This window comes from Ambystoma mexicanum, chromosome 11, assembly GCF_040938575.1.
Source record: "Ambystoma mexicanum isolate Mex_15411 chromosome 11, UKY_AmexF1_1, whole genome shotgun sequence".
Taxonomy (NCBI): Eukaryota; Metazoa; Chordata; class Amphibia; order Caudata; family Ambystomatidae; genus Ambystoma; species Ambystoma mexicanum.
This window is the reverse complement of record NC_090934.1, coordinates 1,096,433,876-1,096,460,877: the sequence shown is the minus strand read 5'-3', so window position 1 is coordinate 1,096,460,877 and position 27,002 is coordinate 1,096,433,876. Positions and strand designations below refer to the sequence as shown.

The 27,002-nt window shown below is 51.9% G+C and overlaps 1 protein-coding gene across 6 annotated transcripts in view; it reads left to right on the top strand.

Annotated features, from left to right (window-relative positions):
- Window positions 1-27,002, top strand: part of RNF111 (ring finger protein 111) — a 768,201-nt gene that overhangs the window by 448,576 nt on the left and 292,623 nt on the right. For all 6 annotated transcript variants that reach the window (XM_069624380.1, XM_069624379.1, XM_069624378.1 and 3 more), the window contains one exon: window positions 12,670-12,916. In XM_069624380.1, coding sequence (XP_069480481.1) covers window positions 12,670-12,916 — 247 coding nt within the window. The remainder of the gene's footprint in view (window positions 1-12,669; window positions 12,917-27,002) is intronic.

The following is a 27,002-nucleotide window of genomic DNA, read 5'->3' as shown; positions in this document are numbered from 1 at the left end:
AATGGCCCTTGTCGTTTTTTTTTCGCCATTTTAGTGTTTCTTGTCCTTTCTTGTTCCTTTCCATGACATCCAGGGCGGGAAATTCCTTTGTGATTTTTTATCTCTGGCAGGAGTCCCCTGGACTCCCTGACCAGGCTCCAGTCTGTCTAGGAAGCGAGGGAGGAGACCAAACCTCCACAGCCCTTTGTCTTCCTCCTTGCCTGAATGGGGACAAATCCCATCGGGGGGGGGGGGGGCTGGCTGTCCTTATTGGACAACCAGAACGCCCCTTGTAAAATACGGGGAGATAATGCAGAGGTTGTGTTGTAGTTCCTGATGAATACTGCGAATTCGGAAGCTGAAGAAAAGTCAACCATTGGAACCAAGAGGATGATGAAGGAAAAGCGGCAGAAGCAATTTCCAGTTACTGGAGAGCCTACTGTGTAACCGGAGCATGCTGGAGCCCTTCTTTTCAATCGACCAAGGACTCTGAAAAACGACGACCCGACCCAGAGCCTGGTGAGACCCGACTAGACTCAAGAAGGTCTGCATTTCGAGCCATCCCACGCATTGCTCCGAATCTCGCTGAAACTTCGTGGGCATCCTGGTGGAGTTCCAGATACATGACTAGAGTCCAAAAAGTCCCCCCAACAGAGTGCGGGACCTTTATTAACGAAGAGAATTCAACCACTATTTTCTGTCTTATGTGCTCCTTGAAATGGCGCAACCCCAGCTGCAAATGCAGCTGGCATTCTAAGTTTCACAAAATTGGAAGAAGTATCTGTTAGGGAGAATTATCATTTCGAGGGGATTGGGTCCTCCTACATATTCCATATCTGACAGTAATCACCACAGCTGTGCTGCTTTGGAATATTTTTGGCGTCTGCCTTCTGCATCAATGACGTCGATACGCTGTCCTCGAGGGTCTCCGTCGAGCCGATGTCGCCGGATATTATAAGTAGGACGCACAACGCCTATAGCCTCAGTTCTGTTTTTTCCGCGAACGTGATCGCTCCGAGATCTCGGCACGCCTCGGTTCTACTGAATCCTGTTCTTTCGGTTCTTCGAAACTGTTTGTGTATTAACATGTCATCTTCGGCTTCTTCCACCCCGCGGTCGGTTTTTAAGAAGTGTTGGGTTTGCGGGTCCAAGATGTCTTTGACGGACACGCACGACGCTTGCCTCTGGTGCATCGGGGAGGACCACGATACGGATGACTGTCGACTGCCAGTCGCTTACATCGAAGGCCTTGCGGGAGCATAAGAAGCTGCTGTCGGTGGGTAAGGTGGCCAAGCGCCGGAAGTCGGGATCCACTGGACTTTCGACGAACGATTCGAGGGGCGACTCTCCGCATAGTCGTTGTGAGTCCGTGGGGTCTCGGTCCAGGAGTCTCTCGCAATTCCTCTGCCTCTTCGAGGCACTCACAGAAGTGCCGTCACAGGTCGCCTTCCCCGTCCTCATCTGAGGACTCCGCCCGTCGGCGGGTTGCTTGTCCCAACAAGCATTCAACTCCTGTGGAATGGGATTCGTTCCGGCAGGAGATGATGGTGATTTTTCAGTCACAGGGTTCCGTTCTATCCGCGCCGTCGAAAGATGCCGGCCATGAGTGTGCTAGAGATGCCACTCGTGCCCCTTTGGGCTCGAGCGGTCGTCGCGACCACCAGGCGCCTTCGAGGTCCCGGTCGGACAAGGCTGGTCGCTCTAGGAATGCCAGTTCCAGGTCCCGGTCCCCAACGCCCTCGTGACCGCCGGAGCCTGTGATGTCTTCGAGGAAGACATCAACGCCTTTGGCGCCGAGGTCGTCTAGGGGCTCTCTCGAGGCTCCGCCTACGAGGAAGCCGTCGACGCCATCGGCGCCCGGGCTGTCGAAGGACACGCTCGGGGCTCTGCTCTCAAGGACTGTGACGCCGTCGAAGTTGTCGGCACCACGCTCGACATCAACGCTGATTCCGTCGACTCCTTTCGAGGCTGCTTTGTCAGAGGTACCCCGTGGCACAGTGGAACCCCCCAGAAAGGCTCTGGCCAAGGCTAAAAATGTCTTTGTCCCTTTTTCTGTGCCCACCTTCCAACCTCTGGATTATATTTCTGAAGGAGATGAGGGGTCTGAGGAAGGTAGGGTGCCTGAGGAGGTGCCTGATGAGATTTTGTCTGGTCATAGCCAGATGGAAGACCTGCGTCAGTCGCTGCACGACGCCAGTGGTCTGGACACCTCTCCGGTACCCATGCCGAGTCCTCATACCGGCGTCTTATGTCGAGGGTCACGGAATACTCGGGGTGGTCTGCGCCACCTGTGGATTTTCTGCAGGATGACCTGACGGATATCCTCGACCAAGGTCCTCCAACTGACCCGGTACTGCCTTTCCATATGGCTTTGCAAAGAAGGGTGGCAGCGGCTTGGACTGCCCCAGAGAGTCTCCCGGGAGTGAGCAAATCTATTCCGCAAAAATACCGCCCAGCCAGTAGCGACTGCTGTTACTTGACCATGCACCCCACTCCGGAGAGTTTGGAGGTGCAGGCGGCTACGGCCCCAGCAAAGCGGGCGTTGTACCCTACCATCCCTCCTGATAGGGACAACAAGCGTTTTGATGGCTGGGCGAAGAAATTGTTTTCTTCAGGGGGTATGGCTTTACAGGCAGTCAACTCCATGTGTGCCTTGTCACGTTTCACGCACACTTTGTGGAACTGTATTTCATTGGCTGCTGAACATATTCCTGAAGGGGAGGAATGGGATGGTTTTCTTGCTATTGTACAGGATGGCAAGGATGCTATGTGTGAGTCCGTTCAGTCGGGTCTGGACATGGCGGATGGTGTCAGCCGGTCCATGGCGGATTGTGTCAGCCGGTCCATGGCGGTGAGCACCATAATACGCAGGTTTGCGTGGTTGCAGAAGTCAGGGTTTGCTCCTGATGTGCAAACCCGTATCCTCAACATGCCCTTTGATGGTGAACATCTTTTTGGCAGCAGGGCTGACGAGAGCCTTGAGAGGTTGGAGACCGCAAAAGCTGCAGCGAAGTCATTGAGCGCTGCAGTTGGGCAACCTCTGCCTTTTCATCCTAGGGGACAGCAATGGAGGGGAGGTCCCTTCTGATATTACTCATCCTTTAGTAAATCGAGAGGAGCTGCAAGTCAAAGGGGCCACCGTAGGAGTGCCAGAGGTGGAAAACAGGGTACTCGAGGTGCCAACGCTGCTCGAACAGTTGCCTCTTTGCCCTCAGGCACTGTCGCAGCCGCTTCAGCTCAGTCATGAGACCATGTCCCATGGTTCACCGGTTGGGGGAAGGCTGGCGCAGCATCTTGTAGAGTGGCGTGCCATTACTTCAGATGTGTGGGTTCTGGAGATCATAGCCCACGGCTACTGTCTTCCTTTCTGGCAGAGGCCTCACTACAATCCACCATGGAATCTCTTTGAAGTGTCCGGATCTGCTCCTTGCGCAGGAAATTCAGTCCCTGCTGGTGAAAGGCACCATAGAACTGGTTCCTGTAGCGGAGAGGAACAAGGGATGGTATTCCTTTTATTTCAAATAAAGACTGGGGATTGAGACCCATCATGGACTTGCGCGGTTTGAACAAGCTCCTCAGGAAGGACAAGTTCAAGATGGTTACTCTTTCTCAAGTCCTCCAGGCCCTTCAACTTCAGGACTGGTTGTTGTCTCTCGACCTCAAGGGTGCTTACTTTCATGTGCCGATCCACCCCAAGCACAAGAAGTACCTGAGGTTTGCGGTTGGAGACTCGCACTTTCAGTTTCGGGTCCTGCTGTTCAGATTGACCTCCGCCCCGAGGGTCTTCACCAAGCTCATGGTGGTTGTGGCAGCGTATCTCAGGAAAGTGGGGATTCACGTCAACCACTACCTGGACGATTGGTTGATCACGGCGCGCTCTCCATTGCAAGGCCTGGATCATCTGTCCGTCACCTGCCACTCCCTTCACTAGCTGGGCTTCTCCCTCAACTTAAAGAAGTCCATTTTGACGCCATCCCGGCGGTTCCAGTACATCGGAGCAGTGCTCGACCGATCCTGGGGCAGTGTTTTCCTCCCCAGGTGAGGGCTCATCACATTCAACAGATGGTGCATAAGTTTCAACATGCCTAGAGTCTCCCAGCGTTCGAGTTCTTGAGGTTGCTCGGCCTCATGGCATCCTGCATTCTTCTGGTGCCAGAGGCCAGGTTGTGGATGAGATCTCTGCAATGGGCCCTCAAGATGCAGTGGTCACAGTCCTCCGGCAGGATGTTGCACATGTTCAGGTGCCGCCCTCGGTCGCCCAGGACCTTCTGTGGTGGGCCGTCGAAGGCAATCTGATGAAGGGGGGGGGCGCCATTTTGGCTACCCTGGCCAGAGGTAACGATTGTGACAGACGCATCCCTCACAGGATGGGGAGAGCATGCCAAGGAGTTGACAGTCAGCGGTCGTTGGTCTCCGTCGGAGTCCAGACTCCATATCATTCTGTTGGAGCTGAGGGCCGTCAGGCTTGCCCTGAAGGCTTTTCTGCCGACTGTGCGAGGGAAGAATGTCCTGATTCTGACGGACAACAGTCGCCATGCACTACCTCAACAAAAAGAGTGGGGCAAGGGCACTTCATCTGTGCAGGGAGGCGATGCAGCTCTGCTTCTGGGCCATCCAGCAGGAAGTTTCGATCTGAGCGGTTCATTTGGCCGGAGACGAAAATGAGACGGCGGATGTTCTGAGCAGGCAGAGCGCGATCTCTCACGAGTGGGAGCTGGCTCAGGAGATTCTCCTGGAGATCTTCGCCCTTTGGGGGACCCCTCAAGTGGATCTCTTTGCCTCCAGTGTCAACCGGAAGTGCGAAAGGTTCTGCTCGCGGGAATTTCCTCCAAAAGGAGCCTTAGGAGACGTGTTCGTGGTGGAGTGGTCCTTCCCACTGCTGTACGCGTTTCCTCCAGTCCCCGTCATCCTGCAAGTGCTGCAGAGGTTACAGATGTTCGGTTTCCGGATGATCCTCATTGCTCCGGCTTGGAGGATGTGGTACCCGGATCTTCTCAACTTGTCCATCTGCCCTCCACGTCTTCCCTACCGAGACGATCTGCTGTCGCGGGAGGGGGGGGGGTCAGGTTCTCCATCCAGAGGTCAGATCCCTCAACCTTCACGCTTGGCTTCTGAAAGGCTGAGGTATAAAGATTGGGACCTCCCTGAAGATGTGATGGTGTTGCCTTTGGCCAGACGGCCGGCAACAAAGTCCCTGTACCGTTGGAGAAAGTTCTGCGACTGGTGCAGGGTTAAGAATGTGGATCCTTTTTCATGTGACATTCCTATGGTTCTGTCTCCTTTGCTTTCGTTGACCCACAGGGACCAGCAAGTGGGTACTGTTAAAGGTTACCAAGCGGCGCTGTCTATATTTAAGCGCTCGTCTGAGGAGTGTTCCTATTTCAAAATTCCTTTAATTTCTCCGTTTCTCAAAGGACTCGCTAATGTGTTTCCGCCATCACCTTTCCAGGTGCCTGGTTGGGATTTGAACCTTGTTCTGAAATTCTTTATGGGTGCTCCGTTTGAGCCTTTACATTCTTGTCCTTTGAGGCTGTTAACCCTTAAAACTGTGTTTTTAGTTGCGGTCACTTCTGCTGGCAGAGTGAGTGAGTTGCAGGCACTTTCAGTTAAGCCACCCTTCACTGTGTTGTCTAAGGACAGGGTTGTCCTTAGAGTTCGTCCTTCCTTTCTTCCGAAGGTGGTGTCAGAATTTCATTTAAACCAGAAGGTTATTCTTCCAGCATTTTATCCTCCTCCACATCCTGGTAAGGAAGAGGAGAGGCTCCATAGGTTGGATCCTAGGAGAGCTTTAAGTTTCTACATTTCACGCATGTCCCGGGTCAGAGTGGACAATCGGCTCTTTATTGGTTATGCTGGAAGGCGTTTGGGACAAGCTGTTACTAAGCAGACTTTGTCTAGATGGATTATCTTGGCAATTTCTGAATGTTACCGCTAGCGGGTAAGGACCCTCTTGTAGGCTTACATGCCCATTCTACTAGGGGTATGGCTACCTCTACTGCCCTGCAGAGGGGTGTTCCTATTCGTAACAATCTGTGAAGCAGCCACATGGGCTTCGGTCCATATTTTTTAAGACACTACTCCCTAGATTCTATCCAGGGGCAGGATCTGGCCTTTGGCAAGGTGGTCCTTTACTCTGCAATTTGAATGGGCATTCTAAAATTCTATATTCTAAATCCTTTTTCCCTCCTCCATACTTTGGTACTGCTTTGGGAGTCTGTCATTGATATGGAATATGTCGGAGGACCCAATCCCCTGGAAGAACAAGTTACTTTCTTACCTGGTAACATTGTTTCGATGGGATGGTCTGACGACGTATTCCATATTGCTCCCTCCCTACCTGTCCCGCTACAGAATTTCTTATGCGATTGCAGCTTACGTTTCCGCAAGGCTTTCTGTGGTCATACTGGCAGTGGTTTGATGCCACATGTTCTGGGGGAAAAAAACTACACCTGAGGCTATGGGCGTCGTGCGTCCTACTTATAACATCCGGTGACGTCGGCTCGGAAGGAGGCCCTCGAGGACAGCGTATCGACATTATCGACGCTGGACTCAGATACCGAAAATTTTCCGAAGCAGCACAGCTGTGGTGATTACTGTCATAGATATGGAATACGTCGTCAGACCATCCCATCGAAAGAACGTTACCAGGTAAGAAAGTAACTTGTTCTTCTGTGCTAATTCCCTTCAACCTTGGAGACCCCCAGCTCTTTAGCACGTTTCCATTTATTTTAACCCTGGAGAGAGTGAGCCCTTTTTCTCATTCTCTCGTGTATTTTTATCTGATTAGATTGATTTCCTTTGTTTTTGTAGTCTGACACTTTTTATATGGTGACACACCCCCATCTACAGTGCAGTGAATAGTAAAGTGAAATTGACTTTCCTTACCTTTTCTCTCTGTAGATCCATCACACCATCTTATGTGGAGTGCTGGGAGGTTACTTAGTAACCCCTTTTTCTACTTACTCATGTAACATTTTTTGTGTTACCCTCACTACTTTAAATGGCTGGTAGCAGTGGTTTAATTTTCCTACCATTGTGCGTTTCTACCGCAGGCTGAATCCTCAACTGCAGTACAGCACCCATGGGTGACCATTGTGTTAAAATGGCCCCGGTATTCTTTTTTCGCCATTTGTCTGTGAGGTTGGTCTTGGGTTTTACTCCGTGTGCCAAACGAGGTTTAACCCTTTTGTTAGTTTTCCCTTTGGTGGCCTTCAGTATTGAAACCCACCTCTGGCTCCAGTGCATTTGGCAGGGCAGGAAGTGAGGGAGGCGCCCGAAATTCACATCCTTTGTCTCCTTGTTTACCTGAATGCACCCAGTCCCGATTGGCTGGCTAGCTGGCTCTCTTGTAGGACAGCCACCCTGCTCTGTCATGAACAGCTAGGCTGTTCATGAATGCGAGAAACCTGCATAAAAGGCGAGGCTTCGTGGACTGAAGGCAGTTGACCACTGGAAGAAACATCTGACTAAGGATTCGTGAAGAGAAGCTTGCTGCATCCTCCTGGACCTGCTGCTTTGCTGAAACTGCTTTTCCTAATCAACATGGGAAGCTCCGGAGAGGACGACTTCTTTCCTTTGGTTAGTGGGACCAACTAACCTCAAGACAAACTTGGCTGGAAGACCATCCCCCAACTGGCTGTACTTCTTTGCTGGTGCTAGAACCGAGTGCCAGGGGCTGAGAAATCCTTAGTAGAATGCAACGTCTTTAAGCCCGACTGAAGCACCAGGAAGGTCCTGAGGACACTCCCGAAGCAGGACAACCCAAGCTCGAGTCACCTCACCATAGTGCTGGATTCAAGGAGTGAAGGAAGCCCATCCAGCTATTTGCCGGTAGCTGAAAATGCAAAGGGCTGCTTAACTGAAAAGAGCCCGTAGCTGCCGCCGTCCACCGAACTGCTGTGCAGGAGTCCTCCAGACATCTGCCCCTTCTGTCCCTACGACAAGAGTCCCAGAAATACATGATCTGCAACACTGCAACCAGGACAGAAGCCAGCTGGATCTTCTGACCTAAGGTACTGTTCTGACTCAGGGGTACTTACCTCTTTGTCTGTAGCTTGCGTGGCTCTGTTGCGATTTGCAGTAGCTGCCTTTCTAGAGTTATTCTAACATTTCACAAGTGTAACAGCTTGTGGCCAAACAGTGATTTTCTACAGCAAACTATCTGACTTTTTGCAAGACTTGTTGCTATCTACGAAGTGCCTCCGCTCCATAGACTTTGCTACAATTGACTTTGGCTGTCCTGGTTCCCTGCGGACTCTTCTAGTCCATTGACATTGATTCTAACTGTCCCTCATAGGCGATAAACTGGTTTTTAACTAATATTGCCGGGAAAGGTTTTTATCTAGACTTCATTGGGAGATTTGAAAAGTGCTTGCATGCTCTGAGAACCCGTTAACCTTGATCCTTCCTTAACCAACCCTTTTGACCAACCTCAGAATTTACAAAGTGCAAAAGTGGTATATAAATGCCATTACTGTCCTAGTTGGTGAAGTCACCTCAGGGTGTAGGAAGTGTGTATGAAACATTTCTATAGAGAATCTCATTGCTGTGCATTGATTCTGAGAACGTATTAAGTGTTTTTTTTATTGCACATTGCCCTTTTTAAAGAGTGCTTATTTAAAACTGACGGTAAATATTTTACTAGAAACTCTTGCGTAGAAGTGTTATTTGGATACTTGTATTTGTGTCGTTCTGATGCTACAGCTCACATTTACCCCTCTTGAGATCAGTCTGGCTGCTGTCACACTACCAACTTGTGTGGTACAGACCTATAACAATAGTGGGTTACCTACTACGAAGAGGATAAGGGTAGTGTAGTCTCCCACAGGGTTACTCCTTGTTAGGGAGAATTCTCTGTATAGGCTAATTTCCCAAACCTAGTGAGTCCCCCGGCAGCTTTGCTGGATTTTTGGGGTTTAATTATTTCTCCTGCTAAGAGTGAGACTTTTTCTCCCACTCTTAGGCATGATTTGAGAATGTCCTTTCACTTTGTAATGTGTTTAATGGGCTATGGGGTCTTTTACTCATATGGCTTCATGTGTTTTTGGTAAGTGTGTTACCCAGCACCCTCAGTGCAGTAACACAGGGGTGTCCTAGTGGCCCCCAAACAATAGACTCCATATCCTGGGACTGACTACTGTCTCCCAGGGCATGTAAAGTCACCATTGATTTTACTAGTCTTAAATTGTGAACAGAACCAGTACAAACCATCATATTGTGGAAGAGCGGTAGGGGTAATTCGATTGCCCCTGGGTCTGTTTTTCAAGGGGGCACTGTCCAGTCCCCCCTTGTCGAGTTTCTGGCTGGTGGCAGTGGTTACCACGCGAAATATTCCACCAGAATATTTCCTATGGGATTTTCCCATTCATTTTAAACGCACCACTTTTTTGGTGCAATGTTAAAGATACCGCCCGGTTATTTAATATTTATTCCCCGGTTGGGTCTTTTTGCCAGGACTCGGTTTTAAAATGGTGTTTGTGTTCGCCTCTATAACTCCAACCCAAGTCGAGCCCTTTGTTCCACTTTTGGCGGGCTTCTGCACAGAAGCCTCTAAAAGTGGTGCCACTCTGTCTGGGTCTACAGGATGTGTGGGAGGGGGGGGGGAAATAGGCACCCTGGACTGAGATGCCTCAGCAACTCAAGTCGCACTCTTGTGTGATTGGCCCAGTGGTGAGCCGCCCGGCTCACCACTTAGCATGTTTGAGTGACAGCTAGGACTGATAAATGGGGGTTTTCTGCATAAAAGCAGGGCTTTGGAGACTGGAACTTCAGAAGTCGCCACAGGACCTAAAGAATCCGAAGAGGGAGAAGCTGAGCCCACCTGCAACGACGATGACACTGGTGGAGCCCTGCTGAACCGAACTCGCCACTTCCCAACGACAGAGAAGATCTTCTTCCAGGAGAGTCTTCTTCCTTTGAGCTGGTGGGGTTAACCAGTTCGCCTTTTTTCGCCTTCCTGGATCGTCTTGTGGTCGAAACGCCCGTGCCTAGCACCCCGGTGGCCGGATAACCACGCTTCACTACCGCAAATAAAAGGGTAGTACCTTTTAACCGGGAAACTCTGCGGCTGGTTTCTTCCTTGGCAGTGCAACGACATCCAGCTTTCCTCCACGTCGAGATCTTCTGTTCCCCAGGACGAAGCACGGACTTGCACCCGCTGGCAGGAACAATTGCCCCCGCTGGAGCTTTCTCACCATTTCAGGTATTGTGTCCTGCCTGGTCTCCCTTGCAACAGACTGTCCGAGGTGTTCCGTAACTCCTTGACTCTCTATCCTGGGGTGACTATCTGCAAAGACTTTTAAAGTGTACTTCAACTGTGTGATCTTGGGCACATTCCGCCTTGCTCTCTCCAAGAGTGGGCTTGGCCAATGACGTTTTGCTCTACAGTAGACCCTGCCTTTCTTGACTTGCTGTGTTTCTTCATAAGTGTTGGTATTGTGCGTTTTCCTATTTCTGCCTTTTCTCTCCCTTTTTAAATCATTATTGGAGTGCCATCTATGGTTACGCGCTCACCTCTGTTTTGCTAAATAAGTGGTGTACTAACCTAGACTTGTCAAATAATTAATTAGGGAGGTGTATATATTTCTAGTGACTGTGTTTGAACTTGCTTGACATATTAGTGCCAGTGTATTTTTACAAGTGTGTTTTTAAATAAATAATTATATACTTTGGTCAGTGTTTGCTTGTGCTACTGTCTGTCTGTACCTAATGGTGTACACTCTACATACTGCCTAACTCTTCTTGAGAGAAGTCTGACTTCTCAGCCACAGCTACGAGGTAAATCTGGGTGGCACAGACTCCTACCAATTGGGTTTACTGCTAGCACCTGTAGTCTTAAACTTTTTGCAGTGGTCCCCAAGGGAACTGCACAGGTTTCTGCCTAACACTCCTCCAATTCTTGCCTAACAGTATCCTCTGCCACCAGCCACTCTGGTGGAATTGTTAGTGCCGAAATGTTACAGGAGAATGGAAAAAGGCAGTGAACAGCAATTCTCACGAAGGCAATGAAATAAAACCTGAGGGAAGCTAAAGGTGCTTCCAGTAACACTGCACGTAAGGTGCTGCATGCTACAATGGGAAATTAGATCCCATGGAAAATGAAGGAAAGTGCCTCAATCAAAATAGACCTAAAAGGGGGTGCCCAGAGTACAACATAAGAATGGTTGAGTGAGGAAAAAGATTCCTACTCGCTCATGAACCAGAAAAACCCAATGGTCCAGTAGAAAGTGCAGGTGCACTCACCAGGTGAGAATATCACACAAGAATGAAATCATACATAAGTCAACCCATAGCTCCTCACGTGGGTTCTATAGCTTTTGTTTGTTCCGGCTGTACCTTTCGGGATTTGTCCCCTTTAATTCTCGATGTGGCCCAGGAGCTCTCTTGTCGGCTTATTGTATCCACCAAATTTTGACCTTGTGTTTTTATTAGATTGGGCTCGGGGGTGAGCAGACCTGCACCATTCCCTTTTCCCCGCCTCCTCAGATTATTTCTCCCTCTTTACAAGCCTTTGATCACTTCCTATTTCCAGTGGATGAATTAGGTAGTGGTGCTGCAGTGTGCGAGTGTGATGAGTAACGTTAAACACGGTCTAGTCGCCTTTCTTGCTCCTGCGTATTTTCGTGACATGTAACTGCCAATTGCTGCTGAGCTATTCAATATTACTTTCCTACCCTAGAGTACCTGCTCCTGATTTGCCTCACTTCCCTAGGGAGAAAGCAGCACTTTGAGCGGCTGAGCTGAACTTGCCGCTTTCGTAGTCCTGGAAGGAGAGGGACCATTTTTCAATTTTAAGTATTACATCTGTGGGAGGAAATGAAGACCTAGAGCACTCTTATATGGCTGCCATGTGTCTGCACCTCATGGTTGTCCCTGCCAAGTGCAGATTTTTTAAATGGGTTATTTTGCAAAAATGTTTTTCTAATGTTAATTTCAGAACATCGGTTGATGTTTCCCCAAGTCAGAGGATGGCTCGGAGTTTTTCACAGGAAAGGTGAAGGTATGTTGAGCAAGACCTCTCGATCAGCAGTAACCTACTTTCTTTCCCCTGGAGGTGCCTTGGGGATCATGAACTGCCACATTGCGTTCTCTTTCCCCCTTCTAAAAGAGGTCATCACATTGGATACGTTCCCAGCTTTGTTTTCCAAGGGTATGGCGATACTGTTGCCCCTTCCCAATTTCATCACTAACCTGACTTGCTCGCATTTTTCCAATGTATGCAGTGCATTCTCTAACAGTATTTGACTCCCACGGCCACCCCCCCCCCCCTCCACCATAAACAATTGTCATTGGGGCCGGCTGGTGTGGTGTTGTTCGCATCTTTTACCTTTTCGGATTGGGACTTGTGCAAGTTCAACATTAAGCAACCTCTAGCTAACTGTTAGATTCTGCTACTTAATCATTTTTATCCTAGCTCATCACAAATAGTTGCCTCTTTATCATGCAAGTTAGGTACGCCGAAAAACCAAAATTATTGAATTCGATCTTATTTTGGTCCTTTCACCAGCCTCAAAATGGCAAGAGTTTTATCAATTTGGTGAAGAAACTGAAGGACACTTTGTAGTATTTGAAATATTTTACGTTTATTTTCATTGAATTATTAAACATTAATTCTGTGTGCAGTGTATGCTGTTTGATATTTATCTTCATAATTATATTTTTCCTAAAGTTTGGTTGTTTCGTTCCCTACAGCAGGCATTGCCAGTCGATTTAAGTAACAACGGTGTACGAAGCAGTGGTTATCATGGAGCTTCTGCATTTGACCCTTGTTGTCCTGGTTCTACCTCCCGAGCTACAGTTTATGGGCATCAGGGTGGTGTAGTTCCTACTCAGCCAATAGCAATAGATGGATATGGATCTAGTATGGTAGCACAACCACAGCCGCAACCCCCTCCTCAAGCTGCACTTTCATCATGTCGACATTATATGCACTCCCCCTGTAAGTATGGCCATTTTAGAATGCAAATATTTTTACAATACAAATTCATTTTTCCGGTTATGTATTAATCTAAGAACTGTTTCTTGATGTTTGTTTGACTGTTTACTGTTAAGTTGTTCCTTATTCTTTGGCATGTTGAGATCTCTGTAGAATCTAGAGACTTCCTGCACTCATACTTGCTCGGAGCTCTGCCTAATGTTGACCAATGATCTTTTAGTTCATTTTTCCACTCTTAGTGGGTCCTTGGGATATTTTACTTGCAATTACCAAGCATTTTTAACTGATTTATTTTTTTTGATTTCTTTTTAGGGCCAAGTACCAACGTATTTATTGTGGTCCTGGTTTTGTGTCGTTTTAGCAGAATTTGTTGCACATGTCTGTTTTCTCCTATATTGTGGAATTCAAATTAAGGTTTTGATGGGATGAAGGACCACCCTTTCAATTTAATACCCAAATAAGTTCATGAACACGGATCACATATGTGACTTGGCTTGCAATGGGTCAGGGTTTTGAGTTTAAAGAAGAACATTGGTGATCTACAGGTTTCAAGACTGATGTATCTGCTGTGCACAAAAAATGCACCCCACACGAAATACAGGAGCAACGCTTGCTTTCATTGCAAATGTTCCATTGGAGGTGATTTGCAAATTAGCAACATGGAGTTCCGTTTCTCCAGCATGGGGTCTGGCATGGATTCACATGCTCATGAATATTCCCCGTCGTAAGGCCGGGAATCCTCGGTATAGAAAAAATCAGTATCAGTATCAGTTTCGTTTCTGATCTGTCTTTCTTAGTAGTAACCAATCACTGGTCTCTGGGTCATACTGCCCCCAGCCAATGACTGCCCTCTCCCTAAGCCCCGCCTCTGGTAGCCATCCTCAGATTTTTACTGCACGTTCAAGTGTTGGGAGTCCTCGTGCTTTAGCTCTCGAGCTTTTGCTGCATTTTCGCACTTTTTCAGGAGATTTTTCTCATTTTTCGGTTAAAGAGAGCCTCAAGCTCCACCGTTTCTACATCTGATCAACGGGGATCCGTTTCAGAGTTTTCTATGCCCCTCAAGGGTGAAGATTTCATAGAGTTACGCTTTTGGAGGATTCCAGAAGTTCCGAGGCCTACCCCGGACATGGCCCGGGAGAAAGGAAGCTCGACGCCCGAGAAGCTGTTCAGGACCTGCCCTGGATGCCAGCTTCAGAATGTGTTCAAGGAGGACGAGCATTCGTTATGCCTCTGTCTCCATGAGGACAAGACGCACGTGGAGAAGGACTGTGCGTTTTGTGGGAACATGTCGGAGGGACCATGAAGGATCGCCACCTCCATCTCACCAACTGGCTGGAAGGTAAGAGCCAGTCAGGCGAGAAGTCCGAGCGGTCTTCTAAGTCCTGTGAGGGCGCCCCGGTGATGGGGGCCCAACAAAAGGCCAAGCAGAGCGAGTCCGCGGGCACCGGGAGCGCCGAACGGTCGGGCTCCTTGGCTGCCAGGCAGGGCGCATCCTCCCCGGTGCCATCGACCACGAGCCAACGCTCTGGCTCGGGTAAGAGGAAGTCCGAGAACCCGGCAAAGCTTCTGGAGAGGCCCCGGTCGATCTCGAAGATTCCGGCAGAGCGGGAGCGAGGCTTGGACCCTCCCCCCAAGGTGAAGGCCCCAGGCTTGCAGAAGGTGACGATGGCCTTAATTCACCCTGCTAAAACATCGATTGAGGATGTTACAGCGGCCCTGGCTCAGCCTGTGGAGGCTACGCCAGTGGTGGTGACCTCAGGATCCAGAGTCTCCCTGCCACCGCGGAGGGAGTCGTCTTTCAGGCCCATCGAGAAAACCCCCACGAAGTCCCTGTTGGAAAAGGAGGGGGAGGGGCAGGTTGCCATCATGGATACGGACACGACCTCTGAAGGAGAGCGCATCGAAGTCATGGAGGAGGCCCAGCCCATCGGGAGGGATCCCGACGAGGGCGACGACGAGAGCGACGGTGTCGCCGACAAGGTTCCTCAAGAGCCCACGCGCCCGTTGTTTCCGGTGCCGCAGGACAATTCGGTGGCCATTTTGTCAGCGATTCAGTCCTTATGCTCGGAGATAAGGACAAGGTTGTCCCTCCCCCCCGACGGAGTTACCTGAGCCAGACCCGACGGGGGAACCGGAGCCGGCACCTTCGGAAAGTCCACCACATAAGAGGACACATCCTCCGCCACCTCTCCCGCCAGCTCTGGCTTCCCCCCTGTCAACTACCCACGGGGATGATACAGGTACGGACACGGCTACGACAGGTACAGATGACAGAGGCGACGACGGGACGTGTCCACCGTCGCCCCCTGCTCGAGCGTCCCCGCCCGACGAGATTGGATCCTTCCATGCCATGATTTCCAGGGCATCCAAGCTCTTCCAGCTCTGCCCCGAAGAGAAGAAAAGAAGGGTTCCTTTACCAACGGCGCGAGGCTAAAAGGAAGACGGTCCTCGCCGTATCACTTCTGGATGATATCTGGGATGAGGGGCTCTCCCTCCTCAAGAACCCTGCCACGGTGCCCGCAAAGATGGACCGGTACGAGAAGAAGTACCGGGTCCCCGACGCTGCCCCCTTGTGCCTTCGGGCACAACCTACCCCGGATTTGGTCGTCTCGGCGGCGGCAAAGAAGAAAGCTGGGGGGGTGCATCGGCCTCGACATCAACTTCCCCGCTGGACGGCGAGGGCAGGAAGCTGTACACGATGGGACGACGGGTCATCTCATCCGCAGCAACGACTATCAAGGCAGCCAATGCCCTGGCTATCGTAGCCCGCTACGACAGGGAGCTGCGGCCCTTGAAATCTTACAGGAAGGTGAGATTGCTTCGGACCACGCCATCACGGTGGCTACGGACATCGCCGACACCGGTTTCCGTCAGTTGGGCAACGGCGTTTGCCTGAGACGACGAGGATGGCTCAAGGCGACGGATTTACGCCAGGACGTACAAACCAAGGTTTTGGACATGCCCTTCAGCGGGAACAACCTGTTTGGAAAGGCGGTTGATGAGTCCAATCAGGCTATCAAGACAGACTCGGAGCGCCCGAGGCAGACAAGGTGCCTCCAAGGGATCTGGCAGTGGCTCCTCAACGTACCGCCAAGCGGCAAGATCTTCGTCTCAGGAGGCCTACAGGGGACGCGGCAAGTCAGGTGGTGCCCGTCGTCGTCGACAGGGATATCAAGGAGGCAAGGCGGCCTCCAAACAAGATTGAACCGACCGTGGGGTCGGGCTCCCGCCGAAGCACCCCGTTGTGAGGCCGGCTGACGAGGTTCGTCCGCGTGTGGGAGTCCATCTCCACCGACCGTTGGGTGCTGGACGCCCTGGCCCAAGGGCACGCACTCGAGTTCCAGAAGAAGTGCCCTCGCATTCCACCCGTGGCCAGAAAGGAAAATCACGTCTCTCAACTACTGTTGGAAGTAAGGGCGATGCTCAAGAAAGGTGCCATCGAGCTCGTCCCAAAGAGGCTTCGGGGCTCCGGAGTTTACTCAAGGTACTTCCTCGTAAAGAAGACAGGAGGATGGCGTCCCATCCTGGACCTGCGACGACTGAACAAGTACATCAAGACACATAAGTTGCGGTTGGTCACCCTCCAGCACGTGCTGGGACAGCTGGAGGAGGGCGATTTCCTGTCGTCGTTGGACTTGGAGGATGCGTACTTCCACATCCCCATCCCCATCCTAAAAAGACACCAAAAGTTCCTCAGGTTCGTGGTCCAAGGGCGGCACTACCAGTTCAAGGCCCTTCCGTTCGGATTGAAGTCGGCACCCAGGGTGTTCACCAAGTGCCTCGCACCGGTGGCTGCGCCTGCAGGGGATCCACGTCTACCCCTACCTGGACGACTGGCTCAAAGTTCTCAGAAGTAGTTTGTAAAAGAAAGATTAATATGTTGGGTCCAAGCTGACTAGGGCTGCAAGTTGCCAAAGTTTCAAGCACTTTCGCAGTGAGAGGTAAGTTCTCTCGGTCAGGTTTTCACAGTACCTTACAATGCAGAAAAAGATGCAGCTGAAGCCTTCTGTTCTTGGCAGTTCCTGCAGATTTCGCTATTCCTGAGCCTCAGTCGTGGGGACAAGAGGGAGGACGTCGGGGGACTCCTGCACTGGGACTGGTCAGAAAGCTGGAAAAGGCAAATCTTCAATTCTGGTAGCTGTAGTAGAGTACACAAAGTGGTGTCCCTCTCCCTGGTTATTTGGTTTCTTGCAGCACTCTAAGGAAAATACAACCTGCTCCGAGAATGGTATACAGGTGGCTTACGAGTTGATTGATCCCATCAACTCAAAGTAAGAAGTCATCCTTGAAGGGCTTCTCTGTCGAGATGAACTTGGTGATTCGGACCTGCAACAGGGCTTCACCGGGCAAACCAACGGTCCAGGAGTTGTAGCAGCCGTCCTCTTCCAGCTAGTCTTCGGTTCTTTAGTTCCAGTGGTCAACTCTGCCTTCCAAGCCAAGAGACTCGCCTTTTTAAACAGTTTTCTCACATTAATTCCAGCTTAGCTGCCACTCACCCAGCAGGGTGGCTGTCCTTGCCGGACAGTCAGCCAATCGTGCCAGAGTGCATTTGGGTCTCCTAGGAGACTAAGTACAGGGATCTTTGGGCACCTCCCTCACATCCTGCCCACTCCAGACATTCAGGCGCCAGAGGCGTTCTTCAGTCCTGAAGCCTGCCAAAGGCATAGGAACAAAGGGACCAAACCTGGTTTGGCGCGCAAAGACAAACTCTAGAAGGACCTTTCCAAAAAGAAATGGCGAAAAAAGACCATGACCCGTTTAAACAAAGGAGGCTCAGACGCCATCTTAAACATGGCTCCCGCGTTTTAACGCTACCGGTGTTCGTGGTCAGGAAAAATCATGGTAGTTCGTTGTAAAACCACTACCACCAGCCATCTCGAGAGGGAAGGGTAGCATTTGACTGCTACATGAGTTTCTAGACATTGGGGATACGAAGTAACCCCTCCAGCATGCTATGGTAAGATAGTGTGTGCTGGGTCTGGGAATTTGGAAAGACTAGTAAAGTCAATTTCACTTTACTTTCTCTGGGAAACAGTAGTTTATCCCAGAGAAGGTATGTAAACCTTGGGACAGCTTGAAAGGCTTCCCTGTGTCACTGCACTGAGGGTGCTGTGACGCACATGAAAAGATGCCTATGGAGTTGTCAAACTCCACAATCAAAGAACCCAAGAGTAAAATACACATCAAAATACATGAGTGGGGAAAAAAGGCCCCCATTTTCGCCAGGTAAAAAAGAAGTCCTCAAAATCCAGCAAAGTTGCTGGGGGTCTCAAGGCATGACTGCGGCACCAGGATGGCCCTTGCGGATCCTCAACGAGTGTCCGTGGTGCCTTGGCATGTAACATATGTCGGCGGACTGCGAGTCCTGTCAATCCATTACCAATGAGGCTCAAAGAGCTTAAAGGAAAACTAGTGGAGGGTAGGCTCCCTACTAAATCCCCCCCCTCGATGACTCCATTGAAGAAACGCTCATCCAATGAGTCGACTCATTGAAGGAAGAGATTGCAAAAGCATTCATGCTCCAGGAGCGGTTTTCACCATTCCATGTCCTCATCGAAGGCCAAGAAAAGACACTATAAATCGCCCACTTCTTCATCCATATCCTCTCCAGAGAGGATAGCCTGTCCACTGCTCAGTGAGAGGAATTCAAGCAGGAAATGCTGAAAATGTTCGAGAAGGAGGCCCTGACGTCCTCGAAAGAAAAATGCCATGCTCCGTTTGTGCCATCGAAAGCAGACCAGAAAAGGTCTAAGGCTAAATCTTGCGCGCCCTCCAGCCCGGGACGCAGGCCCTAGACACCTCGAGATCCATCGGTTTCGACATGATGAACATTTTTCCAAGACTCCATTAAGTTGAGGGTCGAGTCCTTCGATGGTTCCGTCGACGCATAAATCATCGAAGACATTGGTGTTGATGCGGTTGACACCACGGGTGCTAAAGCTGTCCAAGTTACTGTCAAGGCCATCATCTGTGCCTTGATCCACAAAACCTCCAGTAATTGCGAAAGAAATAGAAAAATCCTATAAGCCTTGGCCAAGGATGGATTTTTTTCAAATCTTTATCCCCCATTTATGAGGAGCACGAGCCATCGGACACGGACACTCCGCCTTTTGGCCAGGTTTGGTCCTTTTGTCCGTTTTTTCTTTGGCAGGATTCACGAGTGAAGCCTGCCTCTGGCTCAAGTATGTCTGGCAGGGGCAGGAAGCGAGGGAGGTGCCCAAAACTCCCTGTGCGTAATCCCCTTGGTTACAGGAATGCACCCAAAGCTGATTGGTCGGCTGGCTGTCCTTGGAGGACAGCCAACCTGCTGTGCGATTGACAGGCTGGAATGAATGGGAGGAACCTCATAAAAGGCAAGACTTTTTGGCTTGGAAGGCAGAGTCGACGACTGGACGAAGGAATCCGAAAAAAAACTTGGAAGAGACGCCTGCTGCAACCCCTGGACCATTGGGTTGCCTGATGAAGCCCTGCTGCTGTGCTGAAGCTACGAATTCGTTTAGACTAGAGAAGCTTTGCCAGGACGACTTTTCCCCTTGGGTTGGTGGGACCAATCCACCCAAAAGTGAACTTGTCTGGACATCCTCTTGAAGCTGGCTTTACTTCTGCTGCTGTTTGAACCGAAATACCAGGGAGAGGAACACCAGATCAAGGGCATCGCTTTTAAGTTGGACCCGAGCGCCAGGAAGATTCTCCGGACTTCCCTGAAGTAGGACTGACCAAGCCTGAGCCACCTCAACAGAGTGCTGGACCCCAGATGTGAGGAACGTCTGAAGTGGTATACGAGAACCACAGTGTTACTATTTGCTGTATACGTGAGTAGCTGAAACAGCAAAGTGCGGCTGAATGGAAGTTTGCCCTTTGCTGCCGCTGTCCTTCCCATTGTGTTGCAGGAGTCCCCAGACGTCTTCACCCTTGTCCCCACGACTGAAGCCCAGGAACAGTGGGATATGCAGAGCCACACAGTAACAGAAGCCAACTGGAACCATTTCTTCTAACCAAAGGTACTGTAAACCTAATATTACTTACCTCTTGTTGTGTAGCCTTACTTGCTCTCAGTTGGGACTTGTCTTGGTTGCTATTGCAGAGTTGCTTGCAGCTTTGCCCCTCACAAGCCTCACAGCTTGTGGCCCTTCAAGTGAATCTTATTTCTACAAACCTTTCTAAAAACATTGTGCAAGACTTTTACTAACCTGCAAAGAAGATCTTCAGCTCCCCTAGAATTTGTTCAACTAACATTGACTGTACTGGCTCCCTGAGATACTCTTCTCCCTCTGACTTTTAGCTTTTGCCTTTCCCCCAGGAGAGGGCCAACTTTGCTTTGGAAGGTTGAAAAAGTATTTACCTGTTCATGAATTATTTGTTAACCTTTGTTTTCTTCCCATATCTAATCCTTTGCACTAAACTCAGTATTAGTTTAAATGTACCAGTGATGAATGAATGTCCACAGTGTCCTAGCTGTTTAAGTCACCTGAGGGTGTAGGAAGTGTCTGTGTGCCATCCCCAATGGGGATCATCTGATTTAGAGAAAGTGTGTTTTGAAGTATATTATAATTGTTACATGTTTTGCTCTCTTCCGAAGAAGGCTTATATAACTGACTGTTAAATTAATAATTGTTTAATCAAGAAACCTTGAGTGCAAGTGTTTATTTGAATAACTGTCACTGTGAAACTGTTACAAACCTACTGCTCACATTGATGCCTCTTGCGAGAAGCCTGGCTGCTCAGCCACACTGCCAACTTGTGTAGTACAGACTTATACCAAAGGTTGGGTTCCTATTGCCAGGTGGTCAAGGTTGCTGTAGTCTTCCAAAGGATACTGCACACAATCTTGCCTAACAGCACGCCATTCCTATGAGTAGGGTAGCGTGCTAGTCTTTTTACGGCATATCTAGACACAACTTGAATTTAAGCCTGATCATGCGATCGTTCACTTGACACTCTGCGAGTCTGCAGTTGCTCTCGTATCGGTGCGCCGGAACTCCATGGCAGAAGCTGATCGGGAGAACCCTGTTAGCAGATATTAATAAACTGAGGTAAACATTTTTGTTCGTGCAGACCTTGAGTACGGGTTTAACGGCTGCTACAGAAGCGCTGTTACTTTGCCTATACGCACAATTGTAACTCCAGCCTTTCTACTTATGCGATGTGGACACTATAATTGGATACGATCGCTGACGCACCATTGTGCTGACAGGTGAAATTTAAAATCATTGAAAAGCTTCCCTGAAGGAAGCGTTGATGCAGAAGAGCCTCTGCAGCATTTGCACTTTTGCCTGTTGCTGCAGGTAGGCTTATACTTTACATTTTGGTATACTCTTGAGGCAACCTTTTCTTGTTTTAGGAATTAGGGACTTCTCCAGCATGGGGTCTGGCATGGATTCACATGCTCATGAATATTCCCCGTCGTCAGGCTGGGAATCCTCGGTAAAGAAAAAACCAGTATCAGTTTCGTTTCTGATCTGTCTTTCGTAGCAATAACCAATCACTGGTCTCTACGTCATACTGACCACAGCCAATGACTGCCCTCTACCTAAGCACCGCCTCTGGCAGCCATCTTCAGATTTTTACCGCACGTTCATGTGTTGGGATCCTCGTGCTATTGCTCTCGAGCGTTGGTGCTATTTTTTCACTTTTTTTCTCAAAAACTTTGTTTTTTTCGGTCAAAAGAGCCTCAAGCTCCACCGACTCTCCATCCGATCAACGGGGACCCGTGTCGGATTCGTCTGCGCCCCTCAAGGGTGAAGATTTCGTCGAGCTACGCTTTTGGAGGATTCCAGAAGTTTCTCAGGCCCGGACATGGCCCAGGAGAAGGGAAGCTCGACGCCCGGAAAGCTGTTCAGGATCTGCCCTGGATGCCAGCTGCAGAACGTCTTTGAGGGCGAACACTCCTTTTGTCTCTACTGCTTACATGAGGACAAGACGCACGTGGAGAAGGACTGTGCGTTTTGCGGCAACATGTCGGAGCGGACCATGAAGGACCGCCATCAACGTCTCGCCAACTGGCTGGAAGGGAAGAGCCCGTCAGGCGAGAAGAAGAGGAAGAAATCCGAGCGGTCTTCTAAGACCTTTGAGGACGCCCGGCGACGGGGGTCCAACACAAGGCCAAGCACCGCGAGTCCGCTGGCACCGGGAGCGCCGAACGGTCGGGCTCTACGGGCGCCAGGCAGGGCGCACCCTCCCCGGCACCTTCAGCCACGAGCCAACGCTCTGGGTCGGGTAAGAGGAAGGGCGAGCACCCGGCGAAGCTCCTGGAGAGGCCCCGGTCGAGCTCGAAGGCCCCATCGGAGGGGGAGCGAGGCAGTGTCCCCCCCCACCCCCACCAAGGATAAGGCGGTGAGCGCACCTAAGGTGGTGAAGGCCTTAATCCATCCGGCCAAGCCCTCTATCGATACTGTCGCGGCGGCCCTGGCTCAGCCTGTGGAGGCTACACCAGTGGTGGCGACCTCGGGGCTCAGTCTCCCTGCCACCTCGGAGGGAGTCCTCTTTTGTGCCCATCGATAGGACCCCCGTGAAACCCCCGGCGGGGAAGAAAAAGGGGGGGGCAGGGCGTCGTCGTAGATTCGGCCTCAACCTCAGAGGAAGAGCTGATCGAGGTCTTAAACCACGGCCTTGGCGTGGAAGAAGACCGGCCCGTCGGATTCCCCTCTGCCAGCGCCGCAAGACAACTCGGCGGCCATTTTGTTGGCTATACAGTCCTTATGTTCAGAGATAAGGACGAGACTACCGTTGCCGACGGAGGAACCTCTCCCGTCGGGGGATCCTGAACCGGGACCTTCTGGCGCTCCCCCGCCCAAGAAAAGAAGGATTCACCCTCCACCTCCTTTTCAGCCGTCGCGCCCCGTCCAGCCCTCCTCCCCGTCCACCCGAGGGGATGATACGGGGACTGACACGGCAGCGACGGGTACGGACGACGAGGTATACGACGAGGATCTACCGTCGTCACCTCCCACCAGGGCTTCTCCGCCCGACGAGGTTGGGTCGTTCCACTCCATGATCGCCAGGGCATCCGAGCTTTTCCAACTCTGCCCTGAGGAGAAGAAAAAGGAAGGATTCCTTTATCAACGGCGCGAGGCCAAGAGGAAGACGGTCCTCGCGGTGCCTCTACTGGACGACATTTGGGATGAGGGCCTCGCCCTCCTCAAGAACCCTTCCACGACGCCAGCTAGAAGAGACCAGTACGAGAAGAAGTAGGGCGCAGCCTACCCCGGACTCTCCGCGGCGGCCAGGAAGAAAGCGGGGGGGGGGTGCGGCCTCCACATCGACTTCCCCACCGGACGGCGAGGGAAAGAAATTGGACGCTATGGGACGCAGGGTCATCTCGTCGGCAGCGACGACGATTAAAGCGGCCAACGCCTTGGCGATCATGGCCCGCTACGACAGGGAGCTATGGTACAAACTGGCTCCCCTGCTGGACTTCCTACCGGACGACAAGAGGGCGGATGCCCTGGAGATCCTACAGGAAGGCGAGGTGGCGTCGGACCACACCATCAATATTGCGACGGACATCGCCGACACTGGGTTTCGCCAGTTGGGCAACGGCGTGTGCCTTAGGCGGCATGGATGGCTCAAGGCTACGGACTTCCGTCAAGACGTACAGACCAGAGTCCTGGACATGCCGTTCGATGGGAACAGCCTGTTTGGGAAAACAGTGGACGATTCCCTCCAGGCCATTAAAGCGGACACTGAGACGGCCCGGGCCCTTGGGGTTCTGCAGCAACGACGGACGCCCTTTCGGAGCAGCGGAGGCAAGGGTGCCTCCAAAGGTTCCGGCGGCGGTTTCTCCACCTACCGTCAAGCGGCCCGCTCGTCGTCTCAGGAGGCCTACAGAGGACGAGGCAAGTCCGGCGGACCCCGCCGTCGTCGCCAAGGAGGTCAAGGCGGCAAAGCCTCGTCGAAACAGGATTGAACCGGCCGTGGGGTCGGGCCCCCACCGAAGCACCCCGGTGGGAGGCCGGCTGGCGAGCTTCGTCAGCGTGTGGGAGTCCATCTCCACCGGCCGTTGGGTGCTGGACGCCTTAGCCCGGGGCCACACGCTCGAGTTTCAAAGAAGGTGCCCGCGCGTCCCCCCCGTGGCCAGGAAAGAGCTTCACGTCCCTCAGCTTCTCCTGGAGGTAAAGGCGATGCTCAGGAAGGGCGTCATCGAACTTGTCCCAAAGAGGCTTCAGGGCTCCGGAGTTTACTCGAGATACTTCCTTGTGAAGAAGAAGACGGGAGGATGGCGCCCCATCCTAGACCTGCGACGTCTGAACAAATTCATCAAGGCGCAGAAGTTCCGGATGGTCACCCTCCAGCACGTCCTGGGTCAGCTGGAGGAAGGAGACTTCCTGTCGTCGTTGGATTTGGAGGATGCCTACTTCCATATTCCCATCCTAAAGGGGCACCGAAAATTCCTCAGGTTTGTGGTCCAAGGGCGTCACTACCAGTTCAAAGCCCTCCCCTTCGGACTACGGTCGGCACCCAGGGTATTTACCAAGTGCCTTGCACCGTTGGCGGCGCAGCTGCGCCGCGAGGGGATCCACGTCTACCCCTACCTGGACGACTGGCTCATCCGAGCCAAGACGAGGGAGCTCGCCGTGGAGCACACGGCAAGGACCGTCCAACTTCTCACGGACCTGGGATTCTCACCTGGTACCCGCTCAAAAAGCACTGTTTCTGGAAGCGAAGCTCGACACAGTGTCCCTTCTGGCCTCCCCGTCGGAGGAAAGGACCAGGTCCATCCTGGGCAAGGTACAGCGGATGTTGGTTTCCGACGCGGCCAAGGTGAGGTCCATCAAGTCCCTCCTCGGAATGATGTCTTCTTGCATCTACCTCATTCCCATGTGCAGGCTCCGGATGCGCCCGTTGCAGGAGTTCCTGGACGCGCGCTGGATCCAAACGACGGGCGGCTTCGAGGAGAGGATCACACTCGACGAGAGTTTCCGCCGAGCGGTCCGGTGGTGGGGCACCCGCGCGCATCTGACGGCGGGCATGGACTTCCAGACCACCAGGAGACAGTGACCACGGATGCCTCCCTGGAAGGGTGGGGAGCGCACACCGAAAATCTGCACGCGAGAGGCCTTTGGCTCCCGACGGAGAAGTCCCTCCATATCAACGTCCTGGAGCTCCGTGCAGTGTTCTGGGCCCTCAGGTCCTTCCTTCCGTCCCTCAAGGGCAAGGTGGTGAGGATCTTCACCGACAACACCACCACCATGTTTTACATCAGGAAACAGGGCGGAACCAGGTCCCCAGCACTGTCCAAGGAGGCGCAGGACCTGTGGCATTGGGCCGTCGCCCAAAGGATGTTTCTGGCGCCGTTTCATCTGGCAGGGATAAAAAACACCATCGCCGACTCACTCAGCAGGGAGCTGCGCTCGTTCCACGAGTGGGAACTACGGCAGGATCTAGTGGATCGCCTCTTCTGACGGTGGGGCACACCCCAGATCGACCTGTTCGCGACGGCGACGAACTCCAAGTGCCGGAGGTTCGCCAGCAGGTTTCCCCAGGCGAGGAGCATGGGCGATGCTTTCTCGTTCCCCTGGGAGGGCCTGTTCCTCTACGCGTTCCCTCCTTTGCCACTGCTAATCCGGCTTGTCAACCAGCTCAAGAGGTCACGGTGCAGGATGATCCTCGTCGCACCTGTGTGGCCGAGGCAGATATGGTTCCCGGACCTTCTGGACTTATCAGCGTCCCCGCCAATCAAGCTGCCGGTGGACGCGGATCTACTCTCCAGGGAAGGAGGCGCCATCCTCCACCACGACCCGAAATCGCTGAACTTGCAGGCCTGGCTCCTGCAGCGCTAGAGTTTGGAGGATACGACATACCGGCCGACTGCAGAGAGGTTCTTGCAAAGGCCAGGGCGTCCTCGACTCTTAAATGCTACGGACACAAATGGAAGAGGTTCTCTGTCTGGTGCCACGCACAGAAGATTAACCCTCTACGGATTACGGCTCCCCAGGTACTGCCGTACCTGCTGACGCTGGCCAAAGCTGGTCTGGCACACGCGTCCATCAAGATTCATCTTGCTGCGATCTCCCGATACACCAGAACCACGGGCCGGACGTCCTTGTGGTCTCATAGTCTGGTGAAAGAGTTCATGAAGGGACTGTTCAGATCGTTCCCGCCGGTGAAGGCTCCGGCCCCGGCGTGGGAGCTCAACGTGGTGCTGACCAAGCTCATGGGACCTCCGTTCGAGCCTCTGCACTCGGCCCCGTTGAAGTTTCTGTCGTGGAAAACAGCGTTTCTTGTGGCCATCACCTCCGCACGACGGGTGGGAGAGATCCAGGCACTTTCCTGCAAGGCCCCGTACTTGACTTTTCACGACACGAGGGTAGTGCTCAGGACGCACCCCTCCTTCATGCCCAAGGTACCGTCGGACTTCCATCTCAACGAACCCTTGGTGTTGCCTGTGTTCTTCCCGTCGCCTTTGTCGCCGGCTGAGAGAACTTTGCACTCGCTGGATGTGGCTAGAGCGCTGAAGTTCTACGTGGACCGCACAAAGTGTTTTCGGAAGACGTCACAACTCTTTGTGAATTTTGGACCTGTCAATCAGGGGAAGGCTCTCTCGAAGTCTTCCATTTCCAGATGGCTCTCCGGCTGTATCATGTACTGTCATCGGTTCGCAAACCGACCGCTGCCTGGCCGTCCGAGAGCCCATTCCACCAGAGCGATCGCAGCCACCACGGCGTTCCTTTCTGGTGTGCCCCTGCTGGACATCTGCAGGGCTGCTACGTGGAGGTCGACGCACACCTTCACGAAATTCTACTGCGTCGATCGGGATTCCAGGGAGGAGTCCAGGGTCGACCAAGCAGTGCTGCGCAACCTGTTCGCCTGAGGTGAGCATGGTGAGGAGGCAAGGTGCTTAATGTTGGGTTTGATGTAATGCTTAATGTTGAGCCTTTGCCACCTCCCGTGGTGGTGCATGTGTGTACTGCTATGTATTCTTTATTCATGAGCATGTGAATCCATGCCAGACCCCATGCTGGAGAAGGAACAAGTTACTTACCTGTAACTGTTGTTCTCCAGCATGGGTCTGGCATGGATTCACATGCGAACCCTCCCGCCTACCCCTCTGCGGCTCTTCACTTGGTCATGCTGCCACTTCACGTGCTTC